This window comes from Procambarus clarkii, chromosome 60 (genome assembly GCF_040958095.1).
Source record: "Procambarus clarkii isolate CNS0578487 chromosome 60, FALCON_Pclarkii_2.0, whole genome shotgun sequence".
NCBI lineage: Eukaryota > Metazoa > Arthropoda > Malacostraca > Decapoda > Cambaridae > Procambarus > Procambarus clarkii.
In genome coordinates, this window is record NC_091209.1 from 10,260,464 (window position 1) to 10,283,163 (window position 22,700).

The following is a 22,700-nucleotide window of genomic DNA, read 5'->3' on the forward strand; positions in this document are numbered from 1 at the left end:
CAAACACCAGTCTAGACTAAATGTTTAGTTAATGGCGTAAAACAATACGCATCCCGTAACTCAACTACTCATTTTCCCGCCATAAAAGACCCCAGCGACAACGGCGTATTTACTCCATTCTAAGACTTTGTCTCCAACAAAAGGTGAAGACAAATCCCACTGACCTAGAACGATTTAAATAATAAAACTACAGCGTTTGAGAGGCGGGGGCCAAGAGCTAGACTAGTTATGACGAGTAACAGGTAGGAGGAACAGAGAAGGGGGGGGGGGGGAACTTACGGAAAGAAAATGAGTTTGGGTTAATGACTGCCCTTGTGAGGCACCTTCACCCCCGCCGTGACGTCACCATGACGTCAGGGTGCTGGGCGTAGTAACTCTGGCCGGGTCGACGGGCCAGGCTGCTTGTATATATATTGAGGTCGGACCTTCTCCATAACCAGTAGCGGCCCAGCCACCGTAGACACTTGAGTCCTCACACGTCTCTGGAGCCTTAACCATCAGTAATTATGGACGGAAAGATTGTCTGCTTCTGTGTTTTCCTGTGAGTATATGAACAGCCATCTTTGAAGTTCTTATGGTTAATAGGTTGTTTGGAGCCACAATTTTGGCATTATAAAGATTGCGAGGAAAGTTGAAGTACATGTATATTAGTTAATAATTATTGTTGTTGCACAGGTGTGTTGTGATGAGTAGCGGCGCGCCAGTGTTGCAGCCGACGCCTGCAACACCAGAGGGACACCAGCCTCAACACCAGGTAAGTCGTGCCTCGTGGCGGGAATATCCGGACGGAAGCATATATAGGTTATACACGATAGACGCTCGCTTGATAAGCTTCTCCAGTAAATTATGTCCTTCGATATTCTCTGGGACTGCGTAGCGAGTTCATTGACCCAGACACGGGGAAATATATCAGTCATCCGTTCATCGGTTTGATGAAACGAACAATTCAGTGATCAAGTTCAAGTACGTTTATTGAGACAAAAAAAATACATCTCAAAGGGATAGGGTAAGTTAGGCTATTTCTAATCCCCTTGTGATCACGTCTATTATAATAATCCCCGTCGTGAGGGGACAGGAAGCCTGTGCTTGTGCTTATGTAGGCCTCCTTAGGCAGCTGCTGACTTTCCCTAGGATGCCACCCACAACAGTTGCCTGACTCCAGGGCACCTCTGTACTGAACTGTATAACCTAAATACGGACTAAATAAATGCAACATTTCTGGCATGCAATTTTTCGGTCTACTCAAAAGTATCTAATTTTCAATGGATATTGTATTAGCTTTGCAATATTTGTCTAGCCAGAAGTTAATGCCAATAGTCTTAGAGAACCATTTACTTCCAACTACCATTCTGGAATGACTTCTTTGCCTCTAACTCTATGGTTGCCCTCTACTCTTCAAGTAAAACCTCTCCTAGCTTGACCTACATCATTTACACCAACAAATTGCCAACTAAGATATTATACATTATGTAATCAATGTTCCAGCTCTTAGATAGCAAGCTATTAACCTAGTTTTCCTGTGCTTAGTGCAGATGGTCCTGTTCATGCGCTTAATTGAATGATGACTGAAGCTAGTTACACCTGTGTTTTGTTACAGGTGTTGGTAGTGAAGCGGGCGGCCCTGTACGACAGAGGCACTGGAGACCTGCCCTGCGCCGGCACCTCCTTCAGGTGAGTCCCCCGTGGGTCGTTGATAAGGACACCATTTTCTGTTATTCAAATTCAAATTCAAATTCGCCCGTTAGTTGTGGTATAATTCGAGTAAACGGGCTAGGCACATATGTGGTGGTCTGGTCAGGCCTCCTGTTCCCAGTGCCACGGAGCCAGTGTTGGTAAGTGTAAACAACACTGTTTAATAGATCTCTAGTGCAGCAAACATTCGATTTTCAATAGTGTTACATAGAACAAGTGTTGCAGGCCCCTGATATAAAGGACAACATGGCATGATGATACAGTACTATAATTTAATATATGAGGCTGCATTTATAAGTTATTCATCACATTGTATGTTGACCAGTTGTATCGCCTTCCCTATTGTCTGCCTCGGTATAACTGACCCACTACTTCACCAGAACAACCTCGTGCAGGTGATAGGCAAGGTTCATGGGGGGGCTGAACCCCCCCGCCACTCTACCCATAGTTCTTACCCTCGGGTCTCGCTCTGTGGTCATTCTTTCCTCTATTTCCCCTCCCCCCCTGTCATAATCCATTACACCGCGATCCACCCCATTACCTCCCACTCCTTATAGTTGTATCCACATTCACCTATTACTTTATAATCCTTATACTTCATGTGGATCCTGTACTATCCATTACTTCCTTCCCGTGTTAACTCGTCCAGTAGATTAACACATTCATACCCATTACCAGGTTTACTCTCAACTGCCCATTAATTACCCACTTACTCAACCCCCTTACCTATTATCTGCCACAGGTGCCCCTTCCCTGACGCCCCTGCTCTGTGTCGCGCGCGAGGCTTCTCCGACTGCCACGACACTGATTTTATTCCAGTCGAAATTCGCAAGTAGTCCTTGACGCATGGCGGAGTGTGACGCAAGTAGTCCTTGACGCATGGCAGAGCGTGACGAAAGTAGCCCTTGACGCATGGCGGGCCTGACGCAAGGCGGAGTGTATCGCAAGGAAGTAGCAGAAGGGGTTCTAGACAAGACGGGTTATGTAGTTACTAGACAAGTAACTTCTCGTGTATGAAGTTTCATCCATGACAATAGGCCTACTTCTCACATGTGAATTAAGTTTCACTATATTATAAGTTAGTAAAATGTATCTGTATATTTTACCAATAACATACAAAGATTATTCTTAATATTTACTGTGATAAATTAGGTGTAAGTGTAGATGTATAAAGTGTTGTATTATACAACTCAAGGCTTTGAGTTTTGATATTAGAAATAAAGTTTTATATTTTTATGAAAAAGAGTTTCTTTGGCCTTGATACATAATGATGCAATAACGACTACTATGGCCACTCTGTTACGTCTTGGAGGTTTTGGGTCAAGCGAACCCACGCGTTCTCTGCGAAGCTACACTCTCTCTGAATACTTCTCAAGTGAAGTGGCAGAATGTCATTGGCTCTATGCCTGTGAGGGGTCCAGTTTCTGGACCCTGGGGAGCCAAACAAAACTCCAGCGATCTTTGGGCGGTTTGGGAAAGGGCTCAGTGTCTGGTGGAACAATGTCTCTGCCGGCCACTGTGCGGGGATGCTTGATGGCATCCGGACTTTGACGATGTCCCTGGCGCGAAATGTCCCATCTATGTTGTCCCTGATGGGGTTTATGCTACTATGTCTGCGAAGACGTCAGCCCGTACATGTTATCCTTGTGGTCAGCAGGGTCACCTGGGGGCTGCACCTTGGTCGCGGCTAACCGAGTGAATATATTCAGGGAGGATATATTGAATATATCGACCTTTTGTGACCCAGGACGAGCCAATGGGGGTGTTGTTCTGCCTCCCTGTCTCCCAAGTGATGGGCTTGTGTATGTGAAGGTTCCGGCTGAAAGCTAGGGAGTAATAGTGCGCTCTGTGTTGACGGAGACCGACGGATCGCCAGTGTGTGAGGATGTAGTTGCGCATCAGGTGCTGGAGGAGCACCTGATCAGTGCACCGGAGCATCCACATTGTGCCGCCTCCTGTGGAGGTGGCGGAGACTCCCCTGGGGGTGTCCCCTTCTGTCCTGGAGTGCGGGTCTGGTGTGGCTGACCCGCCGGTGGGGCGCTGTAGGGGAGGTCCTCCCCTCCAATCTTTTCCGGTGACGTCCCAGGATCCCTTGCCTATGGACGGAGTACATCCCCCGCGATGCCTCCAGGACACTTCGCGTACGGTTGGGCTCGTTCCTAAACAGAAGCGTCGGAGAGGCTCTGCCAGGTCGCGGTCCCTGGGTGGTGCGGACCCGGTGGGGACTATGGACGCTGAGAGGGGGATGGGGAAGGCGGAGCAGAAACTCCTCCTTGTGGAGGAGCAGGTGCGGTGGGCGGAGCATGGATCCTGTGCTGGTTCCTGCCTGTGAGCCCGCCAATACCCAGTGGACCGGCGTGGGGGGTTTTGCCCCTGTTGTTGAAAAGGGGGTCTCTTGCCCCCTCCTCAGGTGGATTTCCCGGTGGTGGCCCTCCGGCCACTTCAAGGATCTCTTCTTGTAGCTAGGTTCGGAGACGTCTCCCCTCCGTGCTTGTAGGTCTGTGTATGTGTGGTGTGCTGGATATAGTCTGCTTTTATTGTATGTTGTTAAATTAGGTCTAGTATCTGGCCTTTCCTGTCACCCGTGTTCCCCTATAATTTGTTCAGTTTGGGTGTGGTGGTATGCATGTTAGGGGGGGGGGTTGCAAGCTTCCCCTATTTTGCCTTTGTTGGGTGTGTTATGTGTTATCCTGTTCCGTGTTATTGTGTTGGTGGTGATAACGGCCTCAGTTTGTTTGGTGGTCTTTGTTTGTGTTTACTTTTTCACTAGTGTGTTTTGTTTTTCCTTGTGTGGTACTGGTTGTTTTTGTCGTGCCTTTCTGCTTCCTTTTTTTTCTTTAATGTAATATTGTTTCTGTTCTCTGCACGTTAGCGCTGTTCCCTGATGCTTGTGCTTGCGTGTCCTTGGTGTGTGTGTATATATATGTATATACATACATACATATATATACATATATATTCAATCACCTACACAAATACACACATCATTAATCTTTTGTATCACAAGTGCTTCAACAAGAGGCTCACAACAGTCACTATACAAGGCACTTTACATCTATGGTGAGTCACACAGTTACTAGTTTTGCTCCACACCCACCCAACTGGGCGGCAGCTTTACAGTCATGTGCTCCACACCCACCCAACTGGGCGGCAGCTTTACCGTCATGTGCTCCACACCCACCCAACTGGGCGGCAGCTTTACAGTCATGTGCTCCACACCCACCCAACTGGGCGGCAGCTTTACAGTCATGTGCTCCACACCCACCCAACTGGGCGGCAGCTTTACAGTCATGTGCTCTACACCCACCCAACTGGGCGGCAGCTTTACCGTCATGTGCTCCACACCCACCCAACTGGGCGGCAGCTTTACAGTCATGTGCTCTACACCCACCCAACTGGGCGGCAGCTTTACAGTCATGTGCTCTACACCCACCCAACTGGGCGGCAGCTTTACCGTCATGTGCTCCACACCCACCCAACTGGGCGGCAGCTTTACAGTCATGTGCTCCACACCCACCCAACTGGGCGGCAGCTTTACAGTCATGTGCTCTACACCCACCCAACTGGGCGGCAGCTTTACAGTCATGTGCTCCACACCCACCCAACTGGGCGGCAGCTTTACAGTCATGTGCTCCACACCCACCCAACTGGGCGGCAGCTTTACAGTCATGTGCTCTACACCCACCCAACTGGGCGGCAGCTTTACCGTCATGTGCTCCACACCCACCCAACTGGGCGGCAGCTTTACAGTCATGTGCTCTACACCCACCCAACTGGGCGGCAGCTTTACAGTCATGTGCAGACTGCATCTACAGTAAGACAATTTTGGATACTTCGTTAAGATTCCCGGCAGCACAACATTATGAATCAGGTGAGTGTTGATATTTACTCTTGGGAATTGTTTCGGATAAGTTCATTTCTATGTATAAAGTCGTGGCGAGCAATCTACTCTGATTATTGTATGATAAACGTGCATAACTCTAACCTTATTCCACTGTTAGGTGTTTTGTGGGAGTAAAACTGGAGAGGATGTTAATGAGTGTGTGAGGGAGGGGGCGGGGGGTTACAGGAAATCTCAATGTTTACTTCTTTCAGAAGCTTATGGCCTGCCTTAGTATAGTGCTGGTAAGGGGTGGTATCTTTGTCCAAAGGAGGGTACTGAGTATTAACGTAAATATCAATAGGCAGTGCCAGGTGTTTTTTTGTTACGGGTAAATGAGGCTACTGTGAATAATAAATTGTATCTATACTGCCTATTTCTTGTGCCCAGTGGTGGGTGAAGGGTAGGAGTAACATTTTGGAGTAAAACGGCTCTTTCCTTTGCTGTTTTAAATTGGGGAGTAATTTCCCTGGGGTCCGGGCCTTGTTTCCTCCTACCTGGAGAGCTTGCTAAATCTTGTCTTAAATTGGTACTGCAGCCCTGTAGCACAGTAACATGGTAGTTTTAATTAGAGCATACCACAATAAGTAGCACAGTAACATGGTAGTTTTAATTAGAGCATACCACAATAAGTAGCACAGTAACATGGTAGTTTTAATTAGAGCATACCACAATAAGTAGCACAGTAACATGGTAGTTTTAATTAGAGCATACCACAATAAGTAGCACAGTAACATGGTAGTTTTAATTAGAGCATACCACAATAAGTAGCACAGTAACATGGTAGTTTTAATTAGAGCATACCACAATAAGTAGCACAGTAACATGGTAGTTTTAATTAGAGCATACCACAATAAGTAGCACAGTAACATGGTAGTTTTAATTAGAGCATACCACAATAAGTAGCACAGTAACATGGTAGTTTTAATTAGAGCATACCACAATAAGTAGCACAGTAACATGGTAGTTTTAATTAGAGCATACCACAATAAGTAGCACAGTAACATGGTAGTTTTAATTAGAGCATACCACAATAAGTAGCACAGTAACACCCCCCTCCCCCCCATCCAAGGACCCTCAACAACCTCACCACAAAGCATCCAGGAAATCGCCGAAGCATTGGACAACTGAAAGATTCGCAGGAAATGAAGCCTGGAAACCTCCAAACAATTCTATAACAGAATCAATAAACAATTAATTCACTCAAAACTATCTCCAGCCTGTTAGTACCGACAACCCCCGCCCCAAGGCGGCTCCAGAAGGGCCGGCTGAAGACTGGCCTGGAGTTATCAACACCACTGTAGTGATAAGTAAGTCTTTTGCAGTAGATCCCCTGTTTCTCAGTTAAGTGATGACCATTCTTTAACTTTTGTCCCGTGAGAGCCATTTACGGGCGTGAAGTTGTTCTTGTTAGTCTTTGTTCACGTGCGTGTTTAATCAGGCTTGTTGCGTGGGCTGGTTAGTCTTGTGTTTCTCCTTGCGCAAGTCCACGGGTTTCTTCCTTAGATGCTCATTGTCACTGCCCCTGCAACATTGTCACTGCCTCTGCAACATTGTCACTGCCTCTGCAACATTGCCACTGCCTCTGCAACATTGCCACTGCCTCTGCAACATTGCCACTGCCTCTGCAACATTGTCACTGCCTCTGCAACAGTGACACTGCCTCTGCAACATTGTCACTGCCTCTGCAACAGTGACACTGCCTCTGCAACATTGGCACTGCCTCTGCAACAGTGACACTGCCCCTGCAACATTGCCACTGCAACAGTGACACTGCCCCTGCAACATTGTCACTGCCTCTGCAACATTGCCACTGCCTCTGCAACATTGTCACTGCCTCTGCAACATTGCCACTGCATCTGCAACATTGTCACTGCCTCTGCAACATTGCAACTGCCCCTGCAACGTTGCAGCTGCAACCTTGTTACTACCCCTGCAACGTTGCAACCGACCCTGCAACATTTGCACTGCCCCTGCAACAGTGACACTGCCCCTGCAACATTGACACTGCCCCTGCAACAGTGACACTGCCCCTGCAACAGTGACACTGCCCCTGCAACAGTGACACTGCCCCTGCAACAGTGACACTGCCCCTGCAACATTGACACTGCCCCTGCAACAGTGTCACTGCCCCTGCAACATTGACACTGCCCCTGCAACAGTGACACTGCCCCTGCAACAGTGACACTGCCCCTGCAACAGTGACACTGCCCCTGCAACAGTGACACTGCCCCTGCAACAGTGACACTGCCCCTGCAACATTGACACTGCCCCTGCAACAGTGTCACTGCCTCTGCAATAACCGCTGCTTCTGTGGTATGTTCCGTACTCAGTCCAGTCGAGGCCAAGCCCCCGGGGTGGAGCTCCTCAGAGTGTTGGCGCTAAAGTTAGTTGGCGTCCACACAAGTTCCAACACTTGTTGGTATGGGCCACGGCAGACGCTCTTCACAGCCCCAGTGGTCTGGGCGGCGTTCTGGGTCTGTTCTTCCGGCAAGAATCCTCTGAGCCTGGGTGTCCTGCTTGGCTAGTTACCTTCAGGACTTGACAATTTCCTTGTGGGTCTTTGGCCTGGTTTCCCATGGCTCGGCCTGACGAGCCTGCGCTCGCTGTGGGCAGGGTGGCAGGGTTCGTCGACTTTTCTACGCGGTGACTTACATTCTTTCTGCCTAAAGTTTGTCCCAGACTGCGTAATAAGAGAAAGTACTGGAGCAAGTTCAGCGCACTCGAGGACAGGGCTTTCACTTTAGCTATTACGCACTGGGTTCTGTTCGTTAAATCATAGATCCATATCCCGTGTCTGCCAGTAATTCCTGTTGTGTGCATTGACATCATGGTCACACTTATCGAAACCTTTCACAAAATTGTATATAAAAGCAGTGTTGCTTATCTTCAATGATACTTAAGACCATGTCAAGGTGGTCTACCAACTAACGCACTCTCTGCACCCATGTTGCTGCCAGTTTATTATAAATAAATTGGCGGAATTTTCCTGGTATGACTTTCTGTGTAGGATGCCCATCCTTGGTCTGAACTTCGATAAGCAATGTTCTGACTAACGGGTATTTGTGACCAGTGTTCCTGATCAATTCCTAGTTGCTTATGGAAATAGCTCCAAGTGTTTTACTAGTTTCTACAATTGACTGGTTTAAAGCACATACGTGAAACATCCAGCCCTCCTGCGCATCCAGCTCTACTGCGCATCCAGCCCTCCTGCACATCCAGCTTTACTGCGCATCCAGCTTTACTGCGCATCCAGCTCTACTGCGCATCCAGCCCTACTGCGCATCCAGCTTTACTGCGCATCCAGCTTTACTGCGCATCTAGCCCTACTGCGCATCTCACACTGTCACTGCCTCGTCAACACTTCTGATAGATTGACTGATGAAGATTAAGCCACCCAAGAGGTGGCACGAGCATGAATAGCCCGTAAAACGCTTCTGTGGATTGAATCATTGATATATTACGATAATGCAATTTCTCTGTGTAGTACATTTAATGTTTTATATTCTTGATAACAGCAATCAGTCTTAATTAAGGTAAAGCCGCACATGTTTGCCAGACATGTATAGAAATCAAGGAGGACTGCAGAGAACTGCGGGAATCAGAATTAGGAAGACTTTTAGTGTGCATATAATTTAAGCACTTGACACCAGTTATGACGCACTCGAACACGACAGTTTCATCTCACGAGTCCGTATATAGACACTATTAGGTGAGCACATCACTCTTAGATGTCCCGAGATACTGTATTATACATCACACAAGAAGAAACTACAACACGAACAACGTATTCACACTATACAAGATACTTAGAGGTGTGGGTGTGTTGACAGGCTGTATGGCAAGTGGGCGACCTGGGTAATGGTATACAAAGAGTTGACCGCCTGAGTGAATCTGATATATAACATTAGTTTCTTCGGAAGGAAGTGAGAGAGTGGACATCGGGAAGAGGGTGGAGGGTCTGGGAGGCGGTCTCACGAGTAACAGGTAGGAGGAACAGAGAAGGGAAGGGGGGGGGGGAAGGAACTTAAGGAAAGAAAATGAGTTTGGGTTAATGACTGCCCTTGTGAGGCACCTTGACTCCCCGCCGTGACGTCACCATGACGTCAGGGTGCTGGGCGTAGTAACGTTGAAAGGGTCGACGGGCGAGGCTGCTTGTATATATATTGAGGTCGGACCTTCTCCATAACCAGTAGCGGCCCAGCCACCGTAGACACTTGAGTCCTCACACGTCTCTGGAGCCTTAACCATCAGTAATTATGGACGGAAAGATTGTCTGCTTCTGTGTTTTCCTGTGAGTATATGAACAGCCATCTTTGAAGTTCTTATGGTTAATAGGTTGTTTGGAGCCACAATTTTGGCATTATAAAGATTGCGAGGAAAGTTGAAGTACATGTATATTAGTTAATAATTATTGTTGTTGCACAGGTGTGTTGTGATGAGTAGCGGCGCGCCAGTGTTGCAGCCGACGCCTGCAACACCAGAGGGACACCAGCCTCAACACCAGGTAAGTCGTGCCTCGTGGCGGGAATATCCGGACGGAAGCATATATAGGTTATACACGATAGACGCTCGCTTGATAAGCTTCTCCAGTAAATTATGTCCTTCAATATTCTCTGGGACTGTGTAGTGAGTTCATTGACCCAGACACGGGGAAATTTATCAGTCATCCGTTCATCGGTTTGATGAAACAATCCAACGATCCCAAGTATATTGTTGCCTGACAAGCTACTCCACAAATTAACTACCCGATAGTCAAACTAGCTGTTACCACCTTATGAATATTCCCTTGTTACAATACTTCATCCATTTGTTCTTCCAAAAACTCTCCCATAATTGTCTTTTCTACAGAACGTAAATGAGCATGACCTGACCTCTTGGAGGTTCAGATTACCTGGAATTGCCTTCTTATCTTTCTTGACAAACTTTCTCTGATAATTGGTCACCTCCATAATAATAAAGTGCCCGAAACTGGGCTGTATACCAATGCTTGCCTTAGTGAATGCACCGTTACTTGCATACATTTCATTCTGTCCATTTAAATGCTTCTAGGATTCGGTCAAGGATAGTGTATTAGCCCTGCATTGTTCGTCTAGTCGGCGACACCAATAACCCATACTAGGAAAACTGACGTATGTGATTGGTTCTCACTCTTGTTCCTGACTAGCTCTATTGATGCTCATTAATTTAGTTACTCTAGTATAATCACACTCCTAACTTTACCTACATAATTTACACCAGCAAATAACTGATTTGTTTCCGTTGTCAGCTATAACATACAAATAGCAATCAATGTTCCAGCTCTTCGTTAGCAAGCTATTAATCTAATTTTCCTGTGCTTAGTGCAGAAAGCCCTGTTCATGCGGCTAACTGAATGAAGCTGGTTACACCTGTGTTTTGTTACAGGTGTTGGTAGTGAAGCGGGCGGCCCAGTACGACAAAGGCACTGGACACCTGCCCTGCGCCAGCACCCCCTACAGGTGAGTCCCCCGGCCGTGGGTCGCTGATAAGTACACCATTTTCTGTCCGTTATCGTAACTTGAGTAGACGGGCTAGGCAGAGATGTGAAAGAAAACGGGGTATGGTGACATGTTGAGCTATAATATAAAGCTGTTTTTGCTATTTATCTTATCAGCCCCTCTCCTGTGCCAGGTAAGCCCAATACGGGCTCCACCATAGCCCGTACTACTTGGAACTTTTTGTTCCAAGTAGCGAATCTTAAACAACAACATATTCATCTTACGGTTAGGGCTATTCATGTCCGTGCTACATCTTGGGTGGGTTAATCTTCATCAATCAATCGGCTATTTATCACATTATATGGCCGGCTGTGTCGCCTTCCCACTTTTCTGCCTCGCCATAATTGACCCATTACCTCGCCGGAACAGCCTCGTGCAGGTGTTGGCATGGTTAACTCTACTCCAGTCTACCCGTAGTTACTACCTTCCGATAAAGTAGAGTTCAGTGAATAACCCATTAAAACGCGATCCACCCCATTACCTCTCACTCGCTAGTTGTATCCATTACTTTGATTAGTATACTCTGCATGGCTCCTGTACACTCTATTACTTCCTGTGTTAACTCGCCCATTAGACCAATACATTCATCACCCATTATCAGATTCACTATGATCTGCCTGTTAGTTACCCAGCCACCAATTACCCATTTTCTAACCCCTCTTACCTATTATCTTCCACAGGTGTCCCTTCCCTGACATCCCTGCTCATAACACCATCTTTAATAAAGTCAAAATTGGCAATTAGCGTGTGGCGCGAGGGTGAAGCAGAGAAGGAGAGCTAAATAAGGAAGAGCTGCAGAAAGGGATTATCAGATCTCATTAAATTTGTCTGTGGGAGTGTCCCGTGGAAATAGGCCAACTTCTTAGATGAATTAAGCTTCACCATTACAAACCTGTAGATTTGTAATGATGAAACATATTTTGCCAATACTCTAAAAGGATTATTCTTAATATTTACTGTGATAATTTAGGTGTAAGTGTGTCATCTGTGTTTGTGTCCGTACTGTTATACATTAATAGGCTATTTATGTAAATACAAGAATAAAACATTATTTTTTTATAAAGTATTTGTTTGTACCTGAATGGAACGCGAAAAGTACAGAATTTTGATAATTCTATCAAATGTTCAAGAAATGCCATGTATTACCAGATATGTTAAAAAGAGTATCCCAAGTTTACATAATGAAAGTAGTCCATGTATACTGCAAAGTTTCCCTCGCCGCGTATAGGGCGGGCGTATTGCGTGCATGATAGACTGATCAAAGTTATATGTAGCTCGCTACATGCTCATGAACTATTGAGCAGGCAGAGTGCTGTGGTTCAGTTCTTGAACCCATTATATGTTTAAAGTTAATATATATACATTAAACTATACCTAGTTTATAAGACTAACTTGTTTAGCTAAATATATTTGAAGTTCCTGAGCCCATATTAATGTGCCTCTGCAATCTCTTCCACTACAGCCCACATGGTGTATATGGGGCGCATAATAAAGTAACTAAACTTGAACTGATTGTTTCTTATTGCACAACCATATATTAACACTGATTGAGGTGGCATTCGTGCCACCTCTTGGGTTGCTTAATCCTCATCAATCACTACTACTACTGTTATGTACAAGACTAAGGCTCTCTAGATTCCCCATCATACCTAACTTCGTGGATAACCAGATGTTGAGAGCCACAACACAAGACGTTCAGCCATCAGCAACCTTATAAGCTAATTATGCCAATCTCAAAGACATCATTTCATCAGTAATCACTTTCCAAATTTGGACTCGCATTTGGAACGGGTTCTCCCAAGCTATTTTTGCGTTGATTTTAATAGATTGTGCACTGTGGGATGGTGAATGAGTCTCTCCATGAGCCTGCAGATATGCAAGGTCAGGTTGATTGGAAAAGAGTTTCCTTCGAAGCTCTTTCTGCCTTTTTTTAAGATAGAGGTGACATTAGCATATTTCCATTATGAGGAATTATATATGTTTATCTCAGAATGTTCGGCAATATGTTTATTGTTTGTGATGTGTGTGTCTATATATGTATGAACACGTTGTACTGAACGGGGTGAGAATAGCTTGAGGTACCTTATCCCTTTGTGTGCATTTTACCTCAATAAACATATTTCAATTGCAATCTCAGACTTCAGTTCTTTGTCATGGTTGAATTAGCTGATCAAATATGAATCTTACAACATAGGCAAATATAAACATGAACAGTGGCTGTGTAAGCATGTAATGTACTCTGACAAACGCAATGTACGTCCTGTATATAAATAAATAAAAATAATATATAATATAAATAATATTTACTTTTTTAGGAATACATTTGTGAACGTTCAGTGATATAATTGGAAACGACTCTACAAAATTTATTATATATTTTTTATTTATAAAGTTTTATATTTAGTTTTTTAAATTACTATTTATTGTGTATGTTGTCTTATTTATTTATATATGTAGCGGATATGTAACCCGGTCAATTGGTGTGGCGTTCTTTTAGTACAGAAATTCAATGCGGATTGTAAAGAAACGCGCCAAAGTTTGTTTACAAGACGACTGGTTTGTTTACCTCCACCAAATAGGGAGCACAGGGACTCCTAGTTTAACATTGTCGACAAGTAGACGTCTGTACACCTGCTCTGCTGGTTAACGGAACATACTTCTTGCTCTTTGGGTCACGATACTACCGTCTGGTATTCCTCTTCAATGGCTTACTTTAGACGCCTGGCGCGCTTATTGCTTGGGGGGTCACAATGAAGTTGATTCATTTTTTTGTTTCCATTTTCTGGTTGGTTATTCGGGGTGAGAGTTGGTGTCAGACGTCGGCTTGGCTAAGAGGTGCCAAGAGTTAGTGGGACCTGGTAGGCTCCTGGTGTGGCCACGGGGATTCTAGGCGGCTGGCTACTGCTCGGCTGGGGGGTCGCTGGAAGACGTCGGTGAATTTTCTATATATGAGTTTAGCGAATTGGGAGCTTTCATGCTTTTGCCGTTTGGCTTCGACTTATTTGGCTACCAACTGGACACCTGACACACTTATTGTCTAGGATCACTGGGTGTCGACAAACTGTCTTCCAGTTAAACCTGTATGGGCTGGGTAGGGGCTCTCGCCTCCCCTGGGCACACCAATGTGTTGCTGAGCGCCCACCATGTGGTGCATTAATTTGCCATTTGCTACAGCAGTTTTTTTTCCGCCATCTGGTGGTGTACAGTTTAGCCTCCAGCCTTCGGAGTGATTTTTCCGGCTCGTAATAAATTCCTAGTTATTTGTGGAAATAAGTCCAAGAGTTTTTACTAGTTTCTACAATTGACTGGTTTAAAGCATATACGCGACGCATCCAGCCCTACTGCACATCTCACTGCCACTGTGTCGTCAACGCTTCTGTGGGTTGTATCATTGATATATTACGATAATGCAATTTCTCTATGTAGTACATTTAATGTTTTATATTCTTGATAACAGCAATCAGTCTTAATTAAGGTGAAGCCGCACATGTTTGCCAAATATGTATAGAAATCAAGGAGGACTGCAGAGAACTGCGGAAATCAGAATTAGGAAGACTTTTAGTGTGCATATAATTTAAGCACTTGACACCAGTTATGACGCACTCGAACACGACAGTCTCATCTCACGAGTCCGAATATAGACACTACTAGGTGAGCACATCACTCTTAGATGTCCCGAGATACTGTATTATACATCACACAAGAAGAAACTACAACACGAAGGACGTATTCATACTATACAAGATACTTAGAGGTGTGGGTGTGTTGACAGAGGCTGTATGGCAAGTGGGCGACCTGGGTAATGGTATACAAAGAGCTGACCGCCTGAGTGAATCTGATTTATAACATTATTTTCTTCGGAAGGAAGTGAGAGAGTGGACATCGGGAAGAGGGTGGAGGGTCTGGGAGGCGGTCTCACGAGTAACAGGTAGGAGGAACAGAGAAGGGGGAGGGGGAGGGGAGGCTTGCGGAAAGAAATTGAATTCGGGTTAATGAATGCCCTTGTGAGGCACCTTGACTCCCCGCCGTGACGTCACCATGACGTCAGGGTGCTGGGAGTAGTAACTCTGGCCGGGTCGACGGGCGAGGCTGCTTGTATATATATTGAGGTCGGACCTTCTCCATAACCAGTAGCGGCCCAGCCACCGTAGTCACTTGAGTCCTCACACGTCTCTGGAGCCTTAACCATCAGTAATTATGGACGGAAAGATTGTCTGCTTCTGTGTTTTCCTGTGAGTATATGAACAGCCATCTTTGAAGTTCTTATGGTTAATAGGTTGTTTGGAGCCACAATTTTGGCATTATAAAGATTGCGAGGAAAGTTGAAGTACATGTATATTAGTTAATAATTATTGTTGTTGCACAGGTGTGTTGTGATGAGTAGCGGCGCGCCAGTGTTGCAGCCGACGCCTGCAACACCAGAGGGACACCAGCCTCAACACCAGGTAAGTCGTGCCTCGTGGCGGGAATATCCGGACGGAAGCATATATAGGTTATACACGATAGACGCTCGCTTGATAAGCTTCTCCAGTAAATTATGTCCTTCAATATTCTCTGGGACTGTGTAGTGAGTTCATTGACCCAGACACGGGGAAATATATCAGTCATCCGTTCATCGGTTTGATGAAACAATCCAACGATCCCAAGAATATTGTTACCTGGCAACCTACTCCACAAATTAACTACCCTATAGTCAAACTAGCTGTTACCACCTTATGAATATTCCCTTGTTACAATACTTCATTCATTTGTTCTTCCAAAAACTTTCCCATAATTGTCTTTTCTACAGAACGTAAATGAGCATGACCTGACCTCTTGGAGGTTCAGATTACCTGGAATTGCCTTCTTATCTTTCTTGACAAACTTTCTCTGATAATTGGTCACCTCCATAATAATAAAGTGCCCGAAACTGGGCTGTACACCTTACTTGCCTTAGTGAATGCATCGTTACTTGCATACATTTCATTCTCTCCATTTAAATGCTTCTAGGTTTCGGTGAAGGATAGTGTATTAGCCCTGCATTGTTCGTCTAGTCGGCGACACCAATAGCCCATACTAGGAAAACTGACGTATGTGATTGGTTCTCACTCTTGTTCCTGACTAGCTCTATTGATGCTCATTAATTTAGTTACCCTAGTATAATCACACTCCTAACTTTACCTACATAATTTACACCAGCAAATAACTGATTTGTTTCCGTTGTCAGCTATAACATACATATAGCAATCAATGTTCCAGCTCTTCGTTAGCAAGCTATTAATCTAATTTTCCTGTGCTTAGTGCAGAAAGCCCTGTTCATGCGGCTAACTGAATAAAGCTGGTTACACCTGTGTTTTGTTACAGGTGTTGGTAGTGAAGCGGGCGGCCCTGTACGACAAAGGCGCTGGACACGTGCCCTGCGCCAGCACCTCCTACAGGTGAGTTCCCCGGCCGTGGGTCGTTGATAAGTACACCATTTTCTGTCCGTTATGGTAACTCGAGTAGACGGGCTATGCAGAGATGTGAAAGAAAACGGTGTATGGTTACATGTTGAGCTATAATATAAAGCTGTCTTTGCTATTTATCTTATCAGCCCCTCTCCTGTGCCAGGTAAGCCCATTACGGGCTCCACCATAGCCCGTGCTACTTGGAACTTTTTGTTCCAAGTAGCGAATCTTAAACAACAACATATTCATCTTACGGTTAGGGCTATTCATGTCCGTGCTACATCTTGGGTGGGTTAATCTTCATCAATCAATCGGCTATTTATCACATTATATGGCCGGCTGTGTCGCCTTCCCACTTTTCTGCCTCGCCATAATTGACCCATTACCTCGCCGGAACAGCCTCGTGCAGGTGTTGGCAAGGTTAACTCTACTCCAGTCTACCCGTAGTTACTACCTTCGGATAAAGTAGAGTTCAGTGAATAACCCATTAAAACGCGATCCACCCCATTACCTCTCACTCGCTAGTTGTATCCATTATTCATCCATTACTTTGATTAGTATACTCTGCATGGCTCCTGTACTCTCTATTACTTCCTGTGTTAACTCACCCATTAGACCAATACATTCATCACCCATTATCAGATCCACTATGATCTGAGTGTTAGTTACCCAGCCACCAATTACCCATTTTCCAACCCCCCTTACCTATTATCTTCCACAGGTGTCCCTACCCTGACATCCCTGCTCATAGCACCGACTTTATAAAAGTCAAAATTGGCAAGTAGCGTGTGGCGCGAGGGTGAAGCAGAGAAGGAGAGCTAAATAAGGAAGAGCTGCAGAAAGGGATTATCAGATCTCATTAAATTTGTCTGTGGGAGTGTCCCGTGGAAATAGGCCAACTTCTTAGATGAATTAAGCTTCACCATTACAAACCTGTAGATTTGTAATGGTGAAGCATATTTTGCCAATAATCTAAAAGGATTATCCTTAATATTTACTGTGATAATTTAGGTGTAAGTGTGTCATCTGTGTTTGTGTCCGTACTGTTATACATTAATAGGCTATTTATGTAAATACAAGAATAAAACATTATTTTTTATAAAGTATTTGTTTGTACCTGAATGGAACGCGAAAAGTACAGAATTTTGATAATTCTATCAAATGTTCAAGAAATGCCATGTATTACCAGATATGTAAAAAGAGTATCCCAAGTTTACATAATGAAAGTAGTCCATGTATACTGTAAAGTTTCCCTCGCCGCGTACAGGGCGGGCGTATTGCGTGCATGATAGACTGATCAAAGTTATATGTAGCTCGCTACATGCTCATGAACTATTGAGCAGGCAGAGTGCAGTGGTTCAGTTCTTGAACCCATTATATGTTTAAAGTTGATATATACATTAAACTATACTTAGTTTATAAGACTAACTTGTTTAGCTAAATATATTTGAAGTTCCTGAGCCCATATTAATGTGCCTCTGCAATCTCTTCCACTACAGCCCACATGGTGTATATGGGGCGCATAATAAAGTAACTAAACTTGAACTGATTTTTTTTTATTGGACAACCATATATTAACACTGATTGAGGTGGCATTCGTGCCACCTCTTGGGTTGCTTAATCTTCATCAATCACTACTACTACTGTTATGTACAAGACTAAGGCTCTCTAGATTCCCCATCATACCCAACTTCGTGGATAACCAGATGTTGAGAGCCACAACACAAGACGTTCAGCCATCAGCAACCTTATAAGCTGATTATGCCAATCTCAAAGACATCATTTCATCAGTAATCACTTTCCAAATTTGGACTCACATTTGGAACGGGTTCTCTCAAGCTATGTTTACGTTGATTTTAATAGATTGTGCACTGTGGGATGGTGAATGAGTCTCTCCATGAGCCTGCAGATATGCAAGGTCAGGCTGATCGGACAGTAGTTTCCTCCCAAGCTCTTTCTGTCTTTTTTTTAAGATAGAGGAGACATTAGCATATTTCCATTATGTCCACTCCGTTCGTCTTCATGGTTGAATCAGCTGATTAAATATGAATCTTACAACATAGGCAAATATAAACATGAACAGTGGCTGTGTAAGCATGTAATGTACTCTCACAAACACAGATTGATTGATGAAGATTAAGCCACCCAAAAGGTGTCACGGGCATGAATAGCCCTTTTGAGCCATTACCATCATCAAGAGCTGATACTGGAGATCTGTGGAGGTGCGACTGCACCCTGCGTGACGGCAGATGTCTCTCCACAAACACAATGTACGTCTTGTATATAAATAAATACAAATAAAAATAATATATAAACAATATACACAATACACAAGTGGTAAGACACTCGCCTGGCGTTCCGCGAGCGCTATGTCATGGGTTCGTATCCTGGCCGGGGAGGATTTACTGGGCGCAATTCCTTAACTGTAGCCTCTGTTTAACGCAACAGTAAAATGTGTACTTGGATGAAAAAACGATTCTTCGCGGCGGGGATCGTATTCCAGGGACCTGCCCGAAACGCTACGCGTACTAGTGGCTCTACAAGAATGTAACAACTCTTGTATATATCTCAAAAAAATAACAAGCTGTACAAGAATGTAACAACTCTTGTATATATCTAAAAAAAAAAAAATTTTTTTTAGGAATACATTTGTGAACGTTCAGTGATATAATTGGAAACGCCTCCACAAAATTTGTGTTATATATTTTTTATTTATAAAGTTTTATATTTAGTTTTTTAAATTACTATTTATTGTGTATGTTGTCTTATTTATTTATATATGTAGCGGATATGTAACCCGGTCAATTGGTGTGGCGTTCTTTTAGTACAGAAATTCAATGCGGATTGTAAAGAAACGCGCCAAAGTTTGTTTACAAGACGACTGGTTTGTTTACCTCCACCAAATAGGGAGCACAGGGACTCCTGGTTTAACATTGTCGACAAGTAGACGTCTGGGTTATTCGGGCTGAGAGTTGGTGTCAGACGTCAGCTTGGCTAAGAGGTGCCAAAAGTTGGTGGGTCCTGATAGGCTACTGGTGTGGCCACTGGGATTCTAGGCGGCTGGCTGGGGGTCGCTGGAAGATGTCGGTGAATTTTCTATATATGAGTTTAGCGAATTGGGGGCTTTCATACTTTTGCCGTTTGGCTTCGACTTGTTTGGCTACCAACTGGACACCCGACACACTTATTGTCTGGGGTCACTGGGTGTTCTCATTTTTAAGAGGAAATTTTTTCTTAATTTTGTGTTTTAGTCAATTAAAAGCTAACTGTTAGATTTAAAACCAGAAATTTAATAGTATTGGCGCCACTGATGTTTTATGAGCATGGAATGCATGCAATATCACTTGGACAGTGGAGCACTATAAACGTAAAGTGTATCATAATTTTATTTCTTTTCCCCAATATTATTGCACTATTCTAACTCAAACATCATGATGGCTTGAAAAGTTAACATTCTAATATGATGTATGTAAATAAAGTTTTTGTAAATCATGATTAGTTTATTGTATCATAGTTTGCACTTGTATATTTATTGTTATATTTTTATAATAAGCAAAATTAAGAAAATCAACAGTTTTATTAAATTAGTTTTAATACAAAAGAAACATACTATTGCTAAAGCACACTTCATCATGTTAATATTAAGTACAGTAATTTCTTTGACACTTGAATTTTGAATTATATTTCCTGTTTTCCAGAGTTACAGTATGAATAAATGGTAACTATTTAATGCAAGTCAACTATGTCAACGAACAGCACTGGAGGTGGCGGTAGAGGTGGTGGCTCTGGCCGGGGCTGGAGGGGAAGAGGAAGTGGAGGATGGAGAGGAAGAGGAGGAGGATGGAGAGGAGGAGGAGGAGGATGGAGAGGAGGTGGTGGTGGTTGGAGAGGCAGGGCAGGAGGAAGTTGGAGAGGAACCAACAAAAACAGTCGAGGTAGGAAGCTTTGCATTAACAGTCTGTCCGTCTGTCTGTCTCTGTCCTTTTATGTATGTACTTTTACCTGAATGAACATTACTACTGTATTATTAAACAGAGAAATCACATTAACGTGATATATAAAAGAAAAAATCCACAGGAGCCTTGATGAGGGTTCGAACCTATGCACTGAGTGTTCCCAGACGCGCTGTAATCAACTGTACCACGACATGGTGCTATTTGTTCATTATTATTATTATTATTATTAATAATAATAATAATAATATCATTATTATTATTATTATAAGTCACAGGTTGGAGATCTCATCAAGCTTCTTGGCTGCCAAGTAACCATAAATGTAGTGTCCAGTTTCTTTTTGTTTTGCCGCACTGAAACATTGAAAAAGTAGTTGGAAACTCTTGAGTCTCATTGTTTTATTGAGCCTACACCCCAGATCCTTCAGTAAAATCTTGGCAGTTTTTACCCCAGGCACCATGAGTCTCCAAGGCAATGGAGACAAACTTGTACTGATGATTCAGTTGGCTATATGTATGGGTCTTATCCGAGTCTCGAGTCAATGTAGTTATCGGGCCAAGGTTGATATGCACATGTGGTCCCACATCATGTTACTGGTGGAGTACCACATGGCTCAGTTTTGGCACCAGTAATGTTAATTGTTAATATGAACGATCTATCAAAAGGAATACAGTTATAATTTTATGTACAATGGTACCTTCGTTTACGAATTTAATCCGTTCCAAGAGATGGTTCATAAACTGAAAATTCGTAAACTGAAGCACGCCTCGCCCATGCCACCACAAACCATACATGGCTGGTTCGATCTTCTCCTCTGATCTTTACGTCTGGTCTTTCTGACGTGGGTTTATCACCATTTGTAGGGTGATCAGGTGGCTTCTTTGATGGTGTCCCTGCTGCAAGTTTTGTTTTGGCGGTAGTATGAAGTCTCCTGGCAGTCCTTTCATTACTTTTTGTCTTTTCGTAGATTGTCTTTGGTTTATGATCAGGTTGTCTTGTCATTTCTTCCTTCAGTGTTTCAGTACAGTACTGTCATCTTATGCTGAATACCGTCACCTCGTATTGTTCGGCACTGGTGGAGCCGCTCCTGCTTGCATATGGGGTGGATGTCGTTTCAGCCCTGTTTTGCAAGCTGTCTCATACGTTGTTTTGCAAGCTGTCTCATACGTTGTTTCACCTCTGGCCTGCTCATGTGCTACCTGAGCCATCCTGGTCATTGGACCGGATGCTCTCTTTCTCCTCCTAGGTTTGTGGTGGCCCCTTCAGTGCAGGATTGTTTTGACAAGGCTTTTTTCTTGTTGGCCTTGGCCTCTGGAGGTCGGGTCGGGAAGCTTCATGCTCTCCTCTGGCGCAGGGGTTTTTGCTCTTTCGGTCCTGGTGGTAGGTTTGTTTGGTTGCAACCGTCTCGTATTCTGGCGAAGAACGAGATGGCGGCTTTGTGGAGGAGTCCTTGGGTGGTTGATGCTTGGTTGGTTCGGCCGGGGGTGCATCATGTGTTGTGTCCGGTTGGGGCTCTACACCATTATTTGTGCACCACGACCTCTGTGACCGAGGACTCTCTTAGGGTTGACCCGGTTTCTCTTCTTCCTTGTTCCAGGGCTCGGGTCTCCCAGGTCGTCCGCAGGGTTATTCGGTCCGGTTAGCCTGCGGTCTATCCTCGTGCCCATGACGTTTGCAAATTTACTGCTTTAGCTGCCATTTTTGGTAATATCTCTTGGGCTGACAATCAGGTGCGAGGATTTTGGAGGTCGAACAGGGTCCTGGGCACCCGTTACCTAGTTAATGTTCCTGGCCCTAGTTGGACGTGTGTCGCTTTCGGATGCAGGTTGCAGCCAGTTGTCTTGACTTCCAGTTGAGATGCGAGTGGCAGCCGCCTCCCGGGTAAGTCCCTCTTTACTTTTTCTGTGATTAGGTAGCTCCAGGGAGCCAGATGGGCTCTCCACAAAAAACCAGTGTTGAATGTAATGAAACTATTTTTTGGGTGAGTCCCGGAGGCTCCCCAGCAACCCTCCCTCCCTTCGGTCAACGGTTTTCGCATTCTGATATTCAGTCTCTGAACTGAGATTAGGTAGAACGCACAAGGGGTCTGGGGCTCCCCCTTTCCCCCTCCCAGGGAGGGTGGGAAAGCTGCGCAGACAGCATCGCAGCGGCATTTGTGACGTCATGCTTGTTTGCCTGTTTTCGGATTGTGGAGTTCTGCTTGATAGTTCGATTTTCGGTAGCAATTTT

General features: G+C 44.5%; 2 protein-coding genes across 7 annotated transcripts in view; both read left to right on the forward strand.

Moving 5' to 3' along the window:
* Positions 1–423: 423 nt before the first annotated feature.
* Positions 424–12,154, forward strand: LOC123766902 (uncharacterized). Its single transcript, XM_045756372.2, has 6 exons — positions 424–541; positions 676–754; positions 1,598–1,671; positions 10,001–10,079; positions 10,979–11,052; positions 11,772–12,154. The coding sequence occupies exons 1-6, from the start codon at positions 507–509 to the stop codon at positions 11,833–11,835; spliced, it is 405 nt and encodes a 134-aa protein (XP_045612328.2). The 5' UTR covers positions 424–506; the 3' UTR covers positions 11,836–12,154.
* A 1,453-nt stretch (positions 12,155–13,607) lies between these two features.
* LOC123766900 (DNA helicase MCM8) overlaps positions 13,608–22,700 on the forward strand; it is a 34,368-nt gene continuing 25,275 nt past the window's right edge. The window contains exons 1-2 of one of the 6 annotated variants that reach the window (XM_069307471.1): positions 13,608–13,733; positions 20,216–20,452. In XM_069307471.1, the coding sequence (XP_069163572.1) occupies positions 20,260–20,452 (193 nt within the window). In that variant the 5' untranslated portion in view covers positions 13,608–13,733; positions 20,216–20,259. The other 5 variants (XM_069307469.1, XM_045756368.2, XM_045756370.2 and 2 more) reach the window with 5 other exon arrangements.